General features: G+C 40.8%; 1 protein-coding gene across 1 annotated transcript in view; it reads left to right on the top strand.

Annotated features, from left to right (window-relative positions):
* LOC115200279 (single-stranded DNA-binding protein 2) overlaps window positions 1–10,876 on the top strand; it is a 116,351-nt gene extending 105,475 nt beyond the window's left edge. The window contains exons 6-17 of the mRNA XM_029763217.1: window positions 1,303–1,362; window positions 1,699–1,762; window positions 1,852–1,922; window positions 2,152–2,219; window positions 4,726–4,774; window positions 4,927–4,962; window positions 5,121–5,175; window positions 5,816–5,886; window positions 5,995–6,073; window positions 6,225–6,253; window positions 6,634–6,732; window positions 8,313–10,876. Coding sequence (XP_029619077.1) covers window positions 1,303–1,362; window positions 1,699–1,762; window positions 1,852–1,922; window positions 2,152–2,219; window positions 4,726–4,774; window positions 4,927–4,962; window positions 5,121–5,175; window positions 5,816–5,886; window positions 5,995–6,073; window positions 6,225–6,253; window positions 6,634–6,732; window positions 8,313–8,342 — 711 coding nt within the window. The 3' untranslated portion in view covers window positions 8,343–10,876. The remainder of the gene's footprint in view (window positions 1–1,302; window positions 1,363–1,698; window positions 1,763–1,851; window positions 1,923–2,151; window positions 2,220–4,725; window positions 4,775–4,926; window positions 4,963–5,120; window positions 5,176–5,815; window positions 5,887–5,994; window positions 6,074–6,224; window positions 6,254–6,633; window positions 6,733–8,312) is intronic.
* The last annotated feature ends 2,001 nt before the right edge of the window (window positions 10,877–12,877 follow it).

Here is a 12,877-nt window from a genome sequence, read left to right as displayed (position 1 = left end):
CTGCTCCCTAGAGGTGTGTTATGGTACTGCTCCCTAGAGGTGTGTTATGGTACTGCTCTCTAGAGGTGTGTTATGGTACTGCTCCCTAGAGGTGTGTTTTGGTACTGCTCCCTAGAGGTGTGTTATGGTACTGCTCCCTAGAGGTGTGTTATGGCACTGCTCCCTAGGGGTGTGTTATGGTACTGCTCCCTAGAGGTGTGTTATGGTACTGCTCCCTAGAGGTGTGTTATGTTACTGCTCCCTAGAGGTGTGTTATGGTACTGCTCCCTAGAGGTAGGTTATGGTACTGCTACCTGTAGCTCACATCATTGGCTGGATTTGGGTTAGTTTGAATTGAACCCAACATTTATGCGACTGTTTATTGTGTGTGGTGTGGACATTGGATAGCAGACACACACAATAGGAAAATTATATTTCACACACAGTTCACACATTTTAGTCCTACAGGAAACACACTGATAGTTTGAAACATATAAATGTAGTTAGTCATGGAAGTTGTGGAAGTGACCAGGGCCGTGCACAGAGCTTTGGACAGAGATGAAAGGGAGTTAGTTAAAAGTTGCCTGTCTTTGCTAGAAGCACTACTGGGGTGGGCTATATCAGCTGATCATCTAGATTGTAGGTTATGAATCAGCTAGTTAGCAAGGCTAATCTGTTAAAACAAGCAAACTAGTGTTTACCTGATTTGAATTTGTTCTGCTGCTGACAAACAGTCAAACTGCAGGTGTCCTCTTCCCTGTCCCTGACCGTGAAACAACACATGCTAGCAACTCCAAAGTAACCGCCAGTAGGTAGCTTGTGCATGCAGGATGAGCGCAGCAGTTTATGGGCACCTCTGCACTTGCAGGGGCAGATCGGGCGGAGGAGGGTCTTTTTTAAAGATTCATTAGAACATTATGAGAAATGTTCTAGTTTGATGGGCAAGTTGTTACATCTAAAGTTACAATAGAGAAAGAGACTAAAAATAAAAAGTAATCCGTACAAAAGGGCACTTTTTTCATAGACGGGCAAAAGGACAGATGCTCCAGTACGCCTAGGGTCCTGTCTGTGCAGGTGCCTGGTCATGATGACTGACTGTCATACTAACATCGCTAGTATTCATCATCATATACTTTATATTTTTCCAACAGTCTATCTCTCTCCCTAACTCTACCTTCCTCTATCCCAACTCTCTCCTTCTGTGTGTGTGTGTGTGTGTGTGTGTGTGTGTGTGTGTGTGTGTGTGTGTGTGTGTGTGTGTGTGTGTGTGTGTGTGTGTGTGTGTGTGTGTGTGTGTGTGTGTGTGTGTGTGTACCTTCACAGTCGTTCATGTCGCCTCGTTACCCTGGTGGGCCCAGACCTCCTCTCAGAATACCCAATCAGGTAAGATCACTGATGCCCTCCTCAGGTTGCAATTGGAAATGTATTCTAATGTTCCATTGTACATCTGTCTATAAGACTTCTTTATATCCTGTCCTTTTTATTTCACTTATATCTGCTTCTCTTTATACCTTACTTGACCACGTTATGTTGTCTTGTCTTACAGTCAAGAGGGTGTTTTTCTTTATACCTTACTTGACCACATTATCTTGTCTTTTCTTACCCTCTTTGACTGTGTTTTGGCATGATTGTGTGTATAGCTCCTCATATTTAGTATATGTTAGTGATGATGTGTGATATTCTGTGATGATCATGATGATGATGATCATTTTGGCACAGGCAATGGGGGTCCCTGGTAACCAGCCTATGCTACCCAGCGGAATGGACCCCACGAGACAACAAGGTGGGTCTCACACATACACACCACAGACTCTTACACACACACAAACACACACACACAGGCTGAAGGCTGATGGCTCTCTATTCTTTCAGGGCATCCAAATATGGGGGGGCCCATGCAGCGAATGACTCCCCCCAGAGGGATGGTCTCTCTTGGGCCACAGGTATGTGATTGAATGAAATCTCCAGGTACAGTATGCATAACATTAAACTCCTTCTGTCACATTTGAGTTTGTTTGTAGGTGGGTGAATATATTTGTATATATGTGTTTATATACAGTATGTACATGTGTGGTAGTATACTATGGTATACCACCTGTGGAAACCTGTTTGATGTATGTGTACATTACATTACGGTAATTTGACATTTGGCCGTGGGATTCTCTCTTCCAGAACTACGGTGGAGGGATGAGACCACCTCTCAATGCACTGGTTGGCCCTGGGATGCCTGGCATGAACATGTGAGCACTCTGTCATCAACACACACACGCATGCACCACACCTGGGTTCAAATACAGTACAAACATACAATACATACACACACTTCAAACATAAACACACACGTGGACGTGCAGACACACACACATAGCAGTGGCATACCGCAGTTTTGCGAGTATTATAGCTAATCTCATGCTATTCAACACCTTTTTCCATGAGGCTGAGAGAAAATGTTCCTGCAATACTACACATACAGTGCTTTCAGAAAGTGTTCATACCCCTTGACTTATTCCACATTTTGTTGTTACAGCCCGAATTCAAAATATCTCTCAACCCATCTATACACAATACCCCATAATGACAAAGTGAAAACATTTTTAGAAATGTTTGCAAATGTATTGAAAATGAAATACAGAAATATCTAATTTACCTAAGTATTTACACCCCTGAGTCAATTCATGTTAGAATCACCTTTGGCAGCGATTACAGCTGTGAGTCTTTCTGGGTAAGTCTCTAAGAGCTTTGCACACCTGGATTGTACAATATTTTAAAATTATTATTTCAAGGTCTGTCAAGTTGGTTGTTGATCATTGCTACACAGCCATTTTCAAGTCTTGCCTCAGCTTTTCAAGCAGATTTAAGTCAAAACTGTAACTAGGCCACTCATGAACATTCAATGTCATTTTGGTAAGCAACTCATGTATACACTGAGAGTACAAAACATTAAGAACACCTTTCTAATATTGAGTCCATGTTGAGCCCATGATCACTCCAATGCTTCCCACAGTTGAGTCAAGTTGACTGAATGTCCTTTGGGTGGTGGACCATTGTTGATACACACAGGAAACTGTTGAGCGTGAAAAACCCAGCAACGTTGCAGTTCTTGACACAAACCGGTGCGCCTGGCACTTTTTACCATACCCCATTCAGAGGTGTTGGGTTAAATGCAGAAGACACATTTCAGTTGAATGCATTCAGTTGTACAACTGACTACGTATCCCCCTTTCCCTTTCCTTTCCATTCAAAGGCACTTCAATATTTTGTCTTGCCCATTTACCCTCTGAATGGCACGCATGCACAATCCATGTCTCAATTGCCTCAACGCTTAAAATTCCTTCTTTAACCTGTTTCTTCATCTACACTGATTAAAGTGGATTTAACAAGTGACATCGATAAGGGATCATAGCTTTCATCTGGATTCACCTGGTCAGTCTATGTCATGGAAAGAGCAGGTGTTCTTAATGTTTTGTACACTCACTTTATTTGGCCTTGTGTTTTAGTTTATTGTCCTGCTGAAAGGTTAATTTGCCTCCTAGTGTCTGTTAGAAAGCAGACTGAACCAGGTTTTCATTTAGGATTTTCCCTGTGCTTAGCTCTATTTAATGTATTTTTATCCTGAAAAGCTCCCTAGTCGATGACGAGCATACCCATAACATGATGCATCCACCACCATGTTTGAAAATATGAAATGGTACTCAGTGATGTGTTGGATTTGCCCCAAACATAAGGCTTTGTATTCAGGACATAAAGCTAATTTCTTCTGCAATTTTCTGGCGAGTTTTACTTTAGTGCGTTATTGAAAACAGGATGCATGTTTTGGAATATTTGTATTCTGTACAGGCTTCCTTCTTTTCACTCTGTCATTTAGGTTAGTATTGTGGAGTAACTATAATGTTGTTGATTCATCCTCAGTTTTCTCCGATCACGGCCATTAAACACTGTACCTGTTTTAAAGTCACCAATTTCGTCATGGTGAAATCCCTGAGCAGTTTCCTTCCTCTCCGGCAACTGAGTTAGGAAAGACGACTGTATTTTTGTAGTGACTGGGTGTATTGATACACCATCCAAAGTGTAATTATTAACTTCACCATGCTCAAGGGGATATTCAATGTCTGCTGCTTTTTTTTTTTACACATCTACCAATAGGTGCCCTTCTTTGCGAGGCATTGGAAAACCTCCCTGGTCTTTGTGGTTGAAATTCACTGCTCGACTAAGGGACCTTACAGATAATTGTATGTGCGGGGTACAGATATGAGGTAGTCATTAAAAAAATTGTTAAACACTATTATTTCACACAGAGTGAGTCCATGCATCTTATTATGTGACTTGTTAAGCACGTTTACTCCTGAACTTATTTAGACTTGCCATAACAAAGGTGTTGACTACTTAGTGGCTCAAGACATTTCAGCTTTTCATAACATAATTCCACTTTGACATTATGGGGTATTGTGTGTAGGCCAGTGACACAAAATCTCAATTTAAGACATTTTAAATTCAGGCAGTAACTCAACAAAATGTGGCAATAGTCTAAGTGTGGGAATACATTCTGAAGGCACTGTATTGCCATGGGGAGGAGAGAGAAATATGCAGTTTTATAGCTGATATCCTGCTATTCTACACATTTTGCCATGAGGATGAGAGAAAATGTTGCAGTTTAACAGCTATTTTCTTGTCATTCTAAACATTTTTGCCATGGCTTATGACGTGTTCAAAAACTAAAGTATTTGTGTGTGTGGGTGTGTATTCTAGGGGCCCTGGTGCGGGTAGACCTTGGCCAAATCCTCCAAACGCCAACTCGGTGAGTACAGAAAAACACTACAACACAACCACCAAGACAGATACTTAAATAAACCACAATTACAATAAATGGTCATACATTTATCGCAGAGAGGGTTTAAATAAAGATACATTTTCTTCTCTCTCTCCCTCCAACCTCCTCTCTGTCTATAGATCCCATACTCCTCTGCGTCTCCAGGGAGTTATGTGGTATGTGACTAGAAGTTGGTTGTGTGTATTTGCCTGTTAGTTACAGGGCAGTATAGGGAGTATTGTGTTTATAGCTATTAAGAGCATTGTATTGTTGGTGTGCTGTAGCTTTGATGTATCAGAGGCATTCTTCTCCCCATTATCAACTCTCATTTTAGGGTCCGCCAGGAGGAGGAGGGCCACCTGGTACTCCAATAATGCCCAGCCCAGCAGGTAGTGTGTGTGGGTGTGGGTGTTTGAGTCTTGTGAGTTGCTGACCGGGAGGACAGTGTAAGGGGAACGAAATTGATGTCCTGTTGATATCTACGATTTAGACAGAACTAAGTCATATTTACTAACCTAAGGCATCATTGGATCTTCTTGTAATTGAATCTTTGCCATGCGTAGGCTTATGGTACCTGACGTCCCGAGGCTTAGACCTGAGTGGGGCACAATGGATGTGTGTGTGGGGTTACAAGGACAGGGATACATTCACAATGTTACAAACGGACTTAAGCCATTTGGTCTGAAACTATTTAGCTATTTATATCTGGCCTAAGGTGTGGTGTAATGCTTTACCCGAAGTCAGTTGCCAATTTGGCCAGTAGTATGTTTAAGTTTCTACATTTGAGTCATTTAGCAGATGCTCTTATCCAGAGCGACTTAAAGTTAGTGCATTAATCTTAAGGTGGGACAATCACATATCACAGTCATAGTAAGTACATTTTTCCTCAATAAAGTAGCTTTTCTAGTGATTACTTAACCTGAAGTTGACTAATGTGTGTTTGTGTAGTAAACTGTATGTATTAGTTCTTATGTTTTTTGAGCGGTTATTATTGCACCAATGGGTCTGTTTCCCATTGTTTCCTGTCAGACTCAACTAACTCTGGTGACAACATGTACACCCTGATCAACACAGTCCCTCCTGGTGGAAACAGACCAAATGTAAGACAACTCATTCATTATTATCTGTGTGTGTGTGTGTGGCATGCATGCATGTTTCTGTGTGTGTATTGAACTGTGTATAACTGTGTGCTTATGTTTGTTCCTCAGTTCCCAATGGGTCCAGGTGCAGACGGTCCAATGGGAGGGATGGCAGGAATGGAGCCACATCACATGAACGGGTCGCTAGGTAACACTTACAAACATACACACGCACGTACGCTTTGAGCTTGTTCTTAACTCACTACACTAGTCTTGTGAAGAGCAAATTTATGTTTCCTGGACTGTATAGTAGTAATGTCCTTCAAACAAATGTCACCTGCTCTCTATCAAACACCCAGGGTCTGGAGACATGGACAGCCTCCCCAAGGTAAGAGAAGACTCCAACCCAAACCAGTCACCAGCGTCGCTCATATCTGTCAATCAATTCTCAGACAGAATTAAGTGTTTCACAACACATTGTAGTGATTAGCTTGTATTTGTATGTGGTTGAAATATTGGTACTACTGTTAATGGTTCATCTGCTCTGTATAGTATAGTATAGTATAGTATAGTATAGTATAGTATAGTATGGTATAGTATGGTATAGTATAGTATAGTATAGTATAGTATGGTATAGTATGGTATAGTATAGTATAGTATAGTATAGTATGGTATAGTATAGTATAGTATAGTATAGTATGGTATAGTATAGTATGTATAGATATTTGATAGATGATATTTCTGTGTTTTATGGTTGGTCCTGATTAGAACTCACCTGGTAACCTGAGTCTGAGTAACCAGCCGGGGACCCCCAGAGAGGATGGAGAGATGGGTGGCAACTTCCTCAACCCATTTCAGAACGAGAGCGTGAGTTCATACCCACAACCTCACTGACACGTGTTATTGGTAGAATATCTGTACGTAGAAGACTGTTTTGTACAGTATAACTCTGACTGATTAACTGTTAGGTTATTCAAAGTGCCATAGACACATTAAATTAGGACTATTGGTACATTTTCTAGCAGTAGGCCTAAAGATTCAAATCTTTTACCAACTTTCACTAAAGCCTACTGTTAGGTTCTAAATAACAGGGTAAAAACTGACGGACAACTATAAAAGCTCCAACCAAGTTTATTCACCCAAAGGGTCGGACAGCTGAACGGACAAAGACATGTTTCCACTAGCACAAGTATATAGACCCCAATTTGGGTGAATCAAATCAAATGTATTTATAAAGCCCTTCTTACATCAGCTGATATCTCAAAGTGCTGTACAGAAACCCAGCCTAAAACCCCAAATAGCAAGCAATGCAGGTGTAGAAGCACGGTGGCTAGGAAAAACTCCCTAGGAAGTATCCTCCTTCCCTCTAAACATGACATCTTTATTGCTAGGCAGAACTTTAGTGATATCTGTTCTTCCTCACTTCATCTCTTCACTCCTCCTCATAGGATCCCCGATGTCTAACAATAACATTCTGACAGAATGTAAACGTTCTACATTCCTCTCTCTCTCCCTCAGTGACATGAATAAGGATATTTCATATTTTCAGTCACAACCCATCACTACTAATTATATATTGTTAGTGTATAGTGTTGATAATAGATAATAATAACAGCATAAACACTGAAATTCTCCAATACATACCAACCACCTCAGGTATGTGTAGGGGCATTTCAGTGTGTGTGATCTATTTGTTCTCACTGGTGGCGGGCACCAATATCGATCATTCGGTATGATATCGTTATCCTTTGATATCGATATGAGCAAGGCATCTTGTGATATCGGTTTATCCTTGCTGTTAACCTACACTAATATGTAAAAGATCATACATACTAGTCATGCAGGCACAACCCTCTCACCGACTCTCAGCTGAGCATATTTAACTACCTGCTGATGGGCCATCAACAGGATCTCCCATTTTATTTAAAATGGTTGGGTAGGTTAGGCCCCGAGAGCATTCACACCTGGTCCAATGGGCAATCATCAAGCAGTTGTCTGAACTTTACAAACCGTGGAAGTGAAGTCGATACATTTGGCTTCATAGGGGTATTGATGTGCTTTTGTCGGAAGTTAGCCTAGCGCTTAGACCATTAACCGAAAGGTTGTTTGTTCAAATCCCAGCGCCAATAAAGTGAGAAATGTGCCCTTGAGCAAGGCACTTAACCCTACATTTTTTTAAATGTTTTTTATTTAACCTTTATTTAACTAGGCAAGTCAGTTAAGAACAAATTCTTATTTACAATGACGACCTAGGAACAGTGGCTTAACTGCCTTGTTCAGGGGCACTCAGGGAGAGTTGGGATATGCAAAAAAAAACATTTCCAATTCAAAAATGCATATTACATTTCACATGTGTGAAATATGACAAACATAAGAACCCACAAAATGATGTATTGATAATATTTCCATAAACCCCTCTGTGTCTCTCTCTCTGTTTCTCTCTGCAGTATTCTCCAAACATGACTATGAGTGTGTGAAGGCTCCGCCAGCTGGTCAGTTAGTGGTGTGGATTGGTGGAACACACAGAGACAGGACGTGATGTCATCTAAGCTCAGTGGCTCTTCCTCTCTGTGATATCTCTACCAGGACAGTGGACCCAGGCCTCGTTCTCCCCTTGGCCTCTCTCTATCTGTGTTTGGCCTCTTCTTCTTTTCTGTTTCCTCCCCATTTTACATTTGTGACCTGCTTTGTTCATCAACACCTACCATCAGAGACTGTATAAAGGAACTGAAATAAAACATCTCTGAATATTTATAAATGTATGTCACTGCACACTCTCAGTTGTGCTAAGTCTGTTAACACAGAAATATGTACCATGCTCCACCATCTTGTGGAAAAGAAACTGAAAACCCTCAAGTGTAAAGAAATTCGAGAGGATAGCTTTCTGGCCTGTCTCCCCACCTGCAGTTGTTATGTCTTGAGATTTGATGGACATGATGGAAACCACAGTCTATGATTTGGATGAATTATATTGAGATGTCAGCTTCATTCTCATTGGATACACAACAACCTGGGATAAAGCCTGTGGGACTGGAACTGGGCGACAGCTTCAGTGATTTCAGATCTTGGTCCCACAGTGAACATTCACCAAGAGCTCTTATTTTATTTTCAGCTCCATACACTTGGATTTGATGTGCTATGTTGACTGCACAGAGAGAGAGACAATTGTGAATTAGATATGAGACATAAATGCAGATATCATTCTTGTATGTCTTGACCAGGAACATCAACACCTACAAAACAGAGATTCACCAATCTAACGATTACACATCTGACATGGAGAGAACAGAGAGAATTCAAGTGGTTGGTTTTCTGCCTTTTCAAAATGATGCAATCTGTTATGATTATTCAATTAATGCAAAACTGTAGATTTTGTTTTTAAACGCCTGCCTTGAGGAGATAAGGGCATGGATAAAGCAAAACTTCCTTCAAGTGAACAGCAGCAAAACCGAGGCTCTACTTGTTGGCACCCCCCACCAGGTCCAACACTCACCAAAAACACACCTGACCTTGCAGGACAGAACATCCCTCTCTCCCCCTTAATTTGTAATCTGGGTGTAAAGCTTGATTCCTCCCAGACCTTTGACAGCCAGATCAAACAACTTTGTAAAGCCAAGCGTCATTCTATCACCTTAAGAACATTGCCAAACTCCGCCCCACCCTCACTCAGACTAACGCAGAGAAGCTAATCCATGCCTTTATCTCCTCAAGGCTTGACTACTGCAACACACTTCGTAGGGATCCCTGGCAGGAGTCTCCCGAAGCTCCAATATACCCAGAACAACGCTGCCATGATCCTGATGAGAGTGCGGAAACACCATCCCATCACCCCCATCCTGGCATCTCTGCACTGGCTCCCCATCTCATTCCGGTTTGAATTCAAAACCCTCCTGCTTATCTCAAATAACTGCTCTCCCTCCATAACCCCACCCGCAGGTCAAGCGATAGCCTGCTCCTCCACGCCCCCAGGACCAAGCTCCGCTCCATGGGGATCAGGCTTTCAGCTCGACCGTCCCGAGCCTCTGGAATGCTCTCCATGACCACCTGAAGGCACCACAGACTCTGGGCTCCTTTAAAAGGGGCCTAAAGATCTTTCTCTGTAGGAAGGCTTTCTGTTGATAGCTGTGTTCCTTGGTGTCCTTGTAGCGTTATCTGGGTTAATTATGTCAGTTGCCCTGTCTAGTTGTCAATTTTTATTTTTTTATTTTGTGCACTTTGAGATTATTCTGTATAATGAAAAGCGCTTTACAAATATCAACAAATATTTTGATTGAATGAAAAAAGGAAGACAAAAACTGCAGCAATGGTTGTAGAGGGTTTGTGTGAAGGTATTCTTAAAGGTCCAATGCAGTCGTTTTTATCTCAATATGAAATCATTTCTGGGAAACAATTAAGTACCTTACTTTAATATTTAACAATTTAAATGGTCAAAAATAAAAATCTAGTTTGACTGCACTGGGCCTTTAAAAAACACGGAGTTAAATCATTCTGCTAATTTATTATTGTCATCCGGACAAACTGTGATCTTAATGTATTTTGGAGAGTTTGTGTGGAGGTGAAATACAGTAGGTGTATTTCGTATTGTTTTAAACCTAATCCTTAGTCCATGTTAGATTATTACGATATTATTTAGAGGTGGATTTTACTACTCCCTCCCATATGTATACCTGTAAAGCTCACAAATCTATCTCCTCTATGTTTTATGTATATTATCTTACAAATGGACAGAAAGAGAGAAAGAGAGAGGGATGATGAACTAGAGGACACCAGTACAGAGCCTTTTGTTTTCATGTCAGTTCAAAGTCACAAATGTAAATACTGAAAGATGCATTTGTAAATTTGAACGTTACACATTTTTTATTCCAAATTTTGGTTATGTTTGTTTCCATTTGTGATGTGTTCATTTTCTTTCTTCTTTTTTAAAATCTTATGTTTTGTAAATACATAGAAATAGAAGTACTACATGGGTTTTGAATATGCTGGTATAAAGCTGATCTTCTCTCATTCAAAATGTTGATTCCTTGTCTGTATGTGTACTGTATGTGTTTGTGTAGGCTATGCCCACTGGGCACACCACATAATTTCAATGTGGAAATTTGGGTAATATTTGGTTGACATTGATGAATGAGATTTCAACCTTTAATCACCCACTCAAAAATACAGTTTTTTGAATTCCCAATGTGCTATCACTATGATCTTAATCCTCTAAAACACAACCAAATTTCAATGGAAAAACAATGTCCGATTTGTGGTTTAGTTGTCATCTAAATGTGTTATTACTGCGCTTTCAAGCATTTAAAAGCACAACAAAGTTGAAATGGGAATACTACACTGAACAAAAATATAAATGCAACATGTAAAGTTTTGGTCCCATTTTTCATGAGCTGAAATAAAAGATCAAAATGATTATTTCTTTCAAATTTTGTGCACAAATGTATTTACATCGCTGTTAACATTTCTCCTTTGCCAAGATAATCCGTCCACCTGACGGGTGTGGCATATCAAGAAGCTGATTAAACAGCATGATCATTACACAGGTGCACCTTGTCCTGGGGACAATAATAGGCCACTAAAATGTGCAGTTTTGTCACACAACAATGCCACAGATGTTTCAAGTGCTGACTGCAGGAGTGTCCACCAGAGCTGTTGCCAGAGAATTGAATGCTAATATCTCTACCACAAGCCTCCTCCAACGTTGTTTTAGAGAATTTAGCAGTACATCCAACGAGCCTCACAACCGCAGACCACGTGTATGGCTTTGTGTGGGTGAGCGATTTGAGTTGTGAACAGAGTGCCCCATGGTGGCGGGGTTATGGTATGGGCAGGCATAAGCTACGGACAACAAACACAATTGCATTTTATCGATGGCAATTTGAATGCACAGAGATACCGTGACAAGATCCTGAGGCCCATTGTCATGCCATTCATCCGCCGCTATCACTTCATGTTTCTGCATGATAATGCACGGCCGCAATGATCTATACACAATTCCTGGAAGCTGAAAATGTCCCAGTTCTTCCATGACTTGCATGCTCACCAAACGTCACAGATTGAGCATGTTTGGGATGCTCTGGATCGACGTGTACGACAGCGTGTTCCAGTTCCCGCCAATATCCAACTTTGCATAGCCATTGAAGAGGAGTGGAACAACATTCCACAGGCCACAATCAACAGCCTGATCAACTCTATGCGATGGAGATGTCGTTCTGCAAATGGTGGTCACACGAGATACTGACTGTTTTTTTCTGATCCACGTCCTTTTCCCGCTCCCCCTCTCGGGCGCCAGGCGGCCCATCATTACGCACACCTGTCACTATCATTACGCACATCAGCACTTCATTGGACTCACCTGGACTCCTTCACTTTGTTGATTGCCCCCTCTATATCTGTCTGTTCGTCAGTTTGATCCCAATGTCAGCATTGTCGTTTTGTTTCCACTGTCCAGACGCTGTCCATGTTCTGTTTCATGTCCGTTGTTTATTAAATGTTCACGCCCTGTACTTGCATCTCATCTCCCAGCGTTTGTCCTTACACATCTGTATTTCCAGTCATGTGAAATCCATAGATTAGGGCCTAATGAATGTATTTCGATTTCCTTATATGAACTGTAACTCAGTAAAATCTTTGAAATTGTTGCATGTTGCGTTTATATTTTTGTTCTGTATATGTCAGATATTTTGTATTTATACAACAACTTAATGTGTTTCCCTATGCTTCATCTAATCGAACAACCAAATGACATGGATTGCAGTTGAGATTACATTAAAAGTACATAGTGCAAGTGATCAATGCTGTTCAAGATTCTGTGCAGATTATTATAGCAATTATGAAGACCTGCACAGACCGGTAAAATGTGGCCATGGATGTGTTACTCATTTTAAGATTGAATAAATACTGTTACATTAGTTTGTAAAATAGCCTTAACTTTAGGCTATTAACTGTATTACAAAGGTATTATTGAATTGTGTTTGGTTGACAATGCAGACAAATATTACAATTTAAAGGATATCTG

This window comes from Salmo trutta, chromosome 9 (assembly GCF_901001165.1).
Source record: "Salmo trutta chromosome 9, fSalTru1.1, whole genome shotgun sequence".
Lineage (NCBI taxonomy): Eukaryota > Metazoa > Chordata > Actinopteri > Salmoniformes > Salmonidae > Salmo > Salmo trutta.
This window is presented reverse-complemented; position numbering and strand designations above follow the sequence as displayed.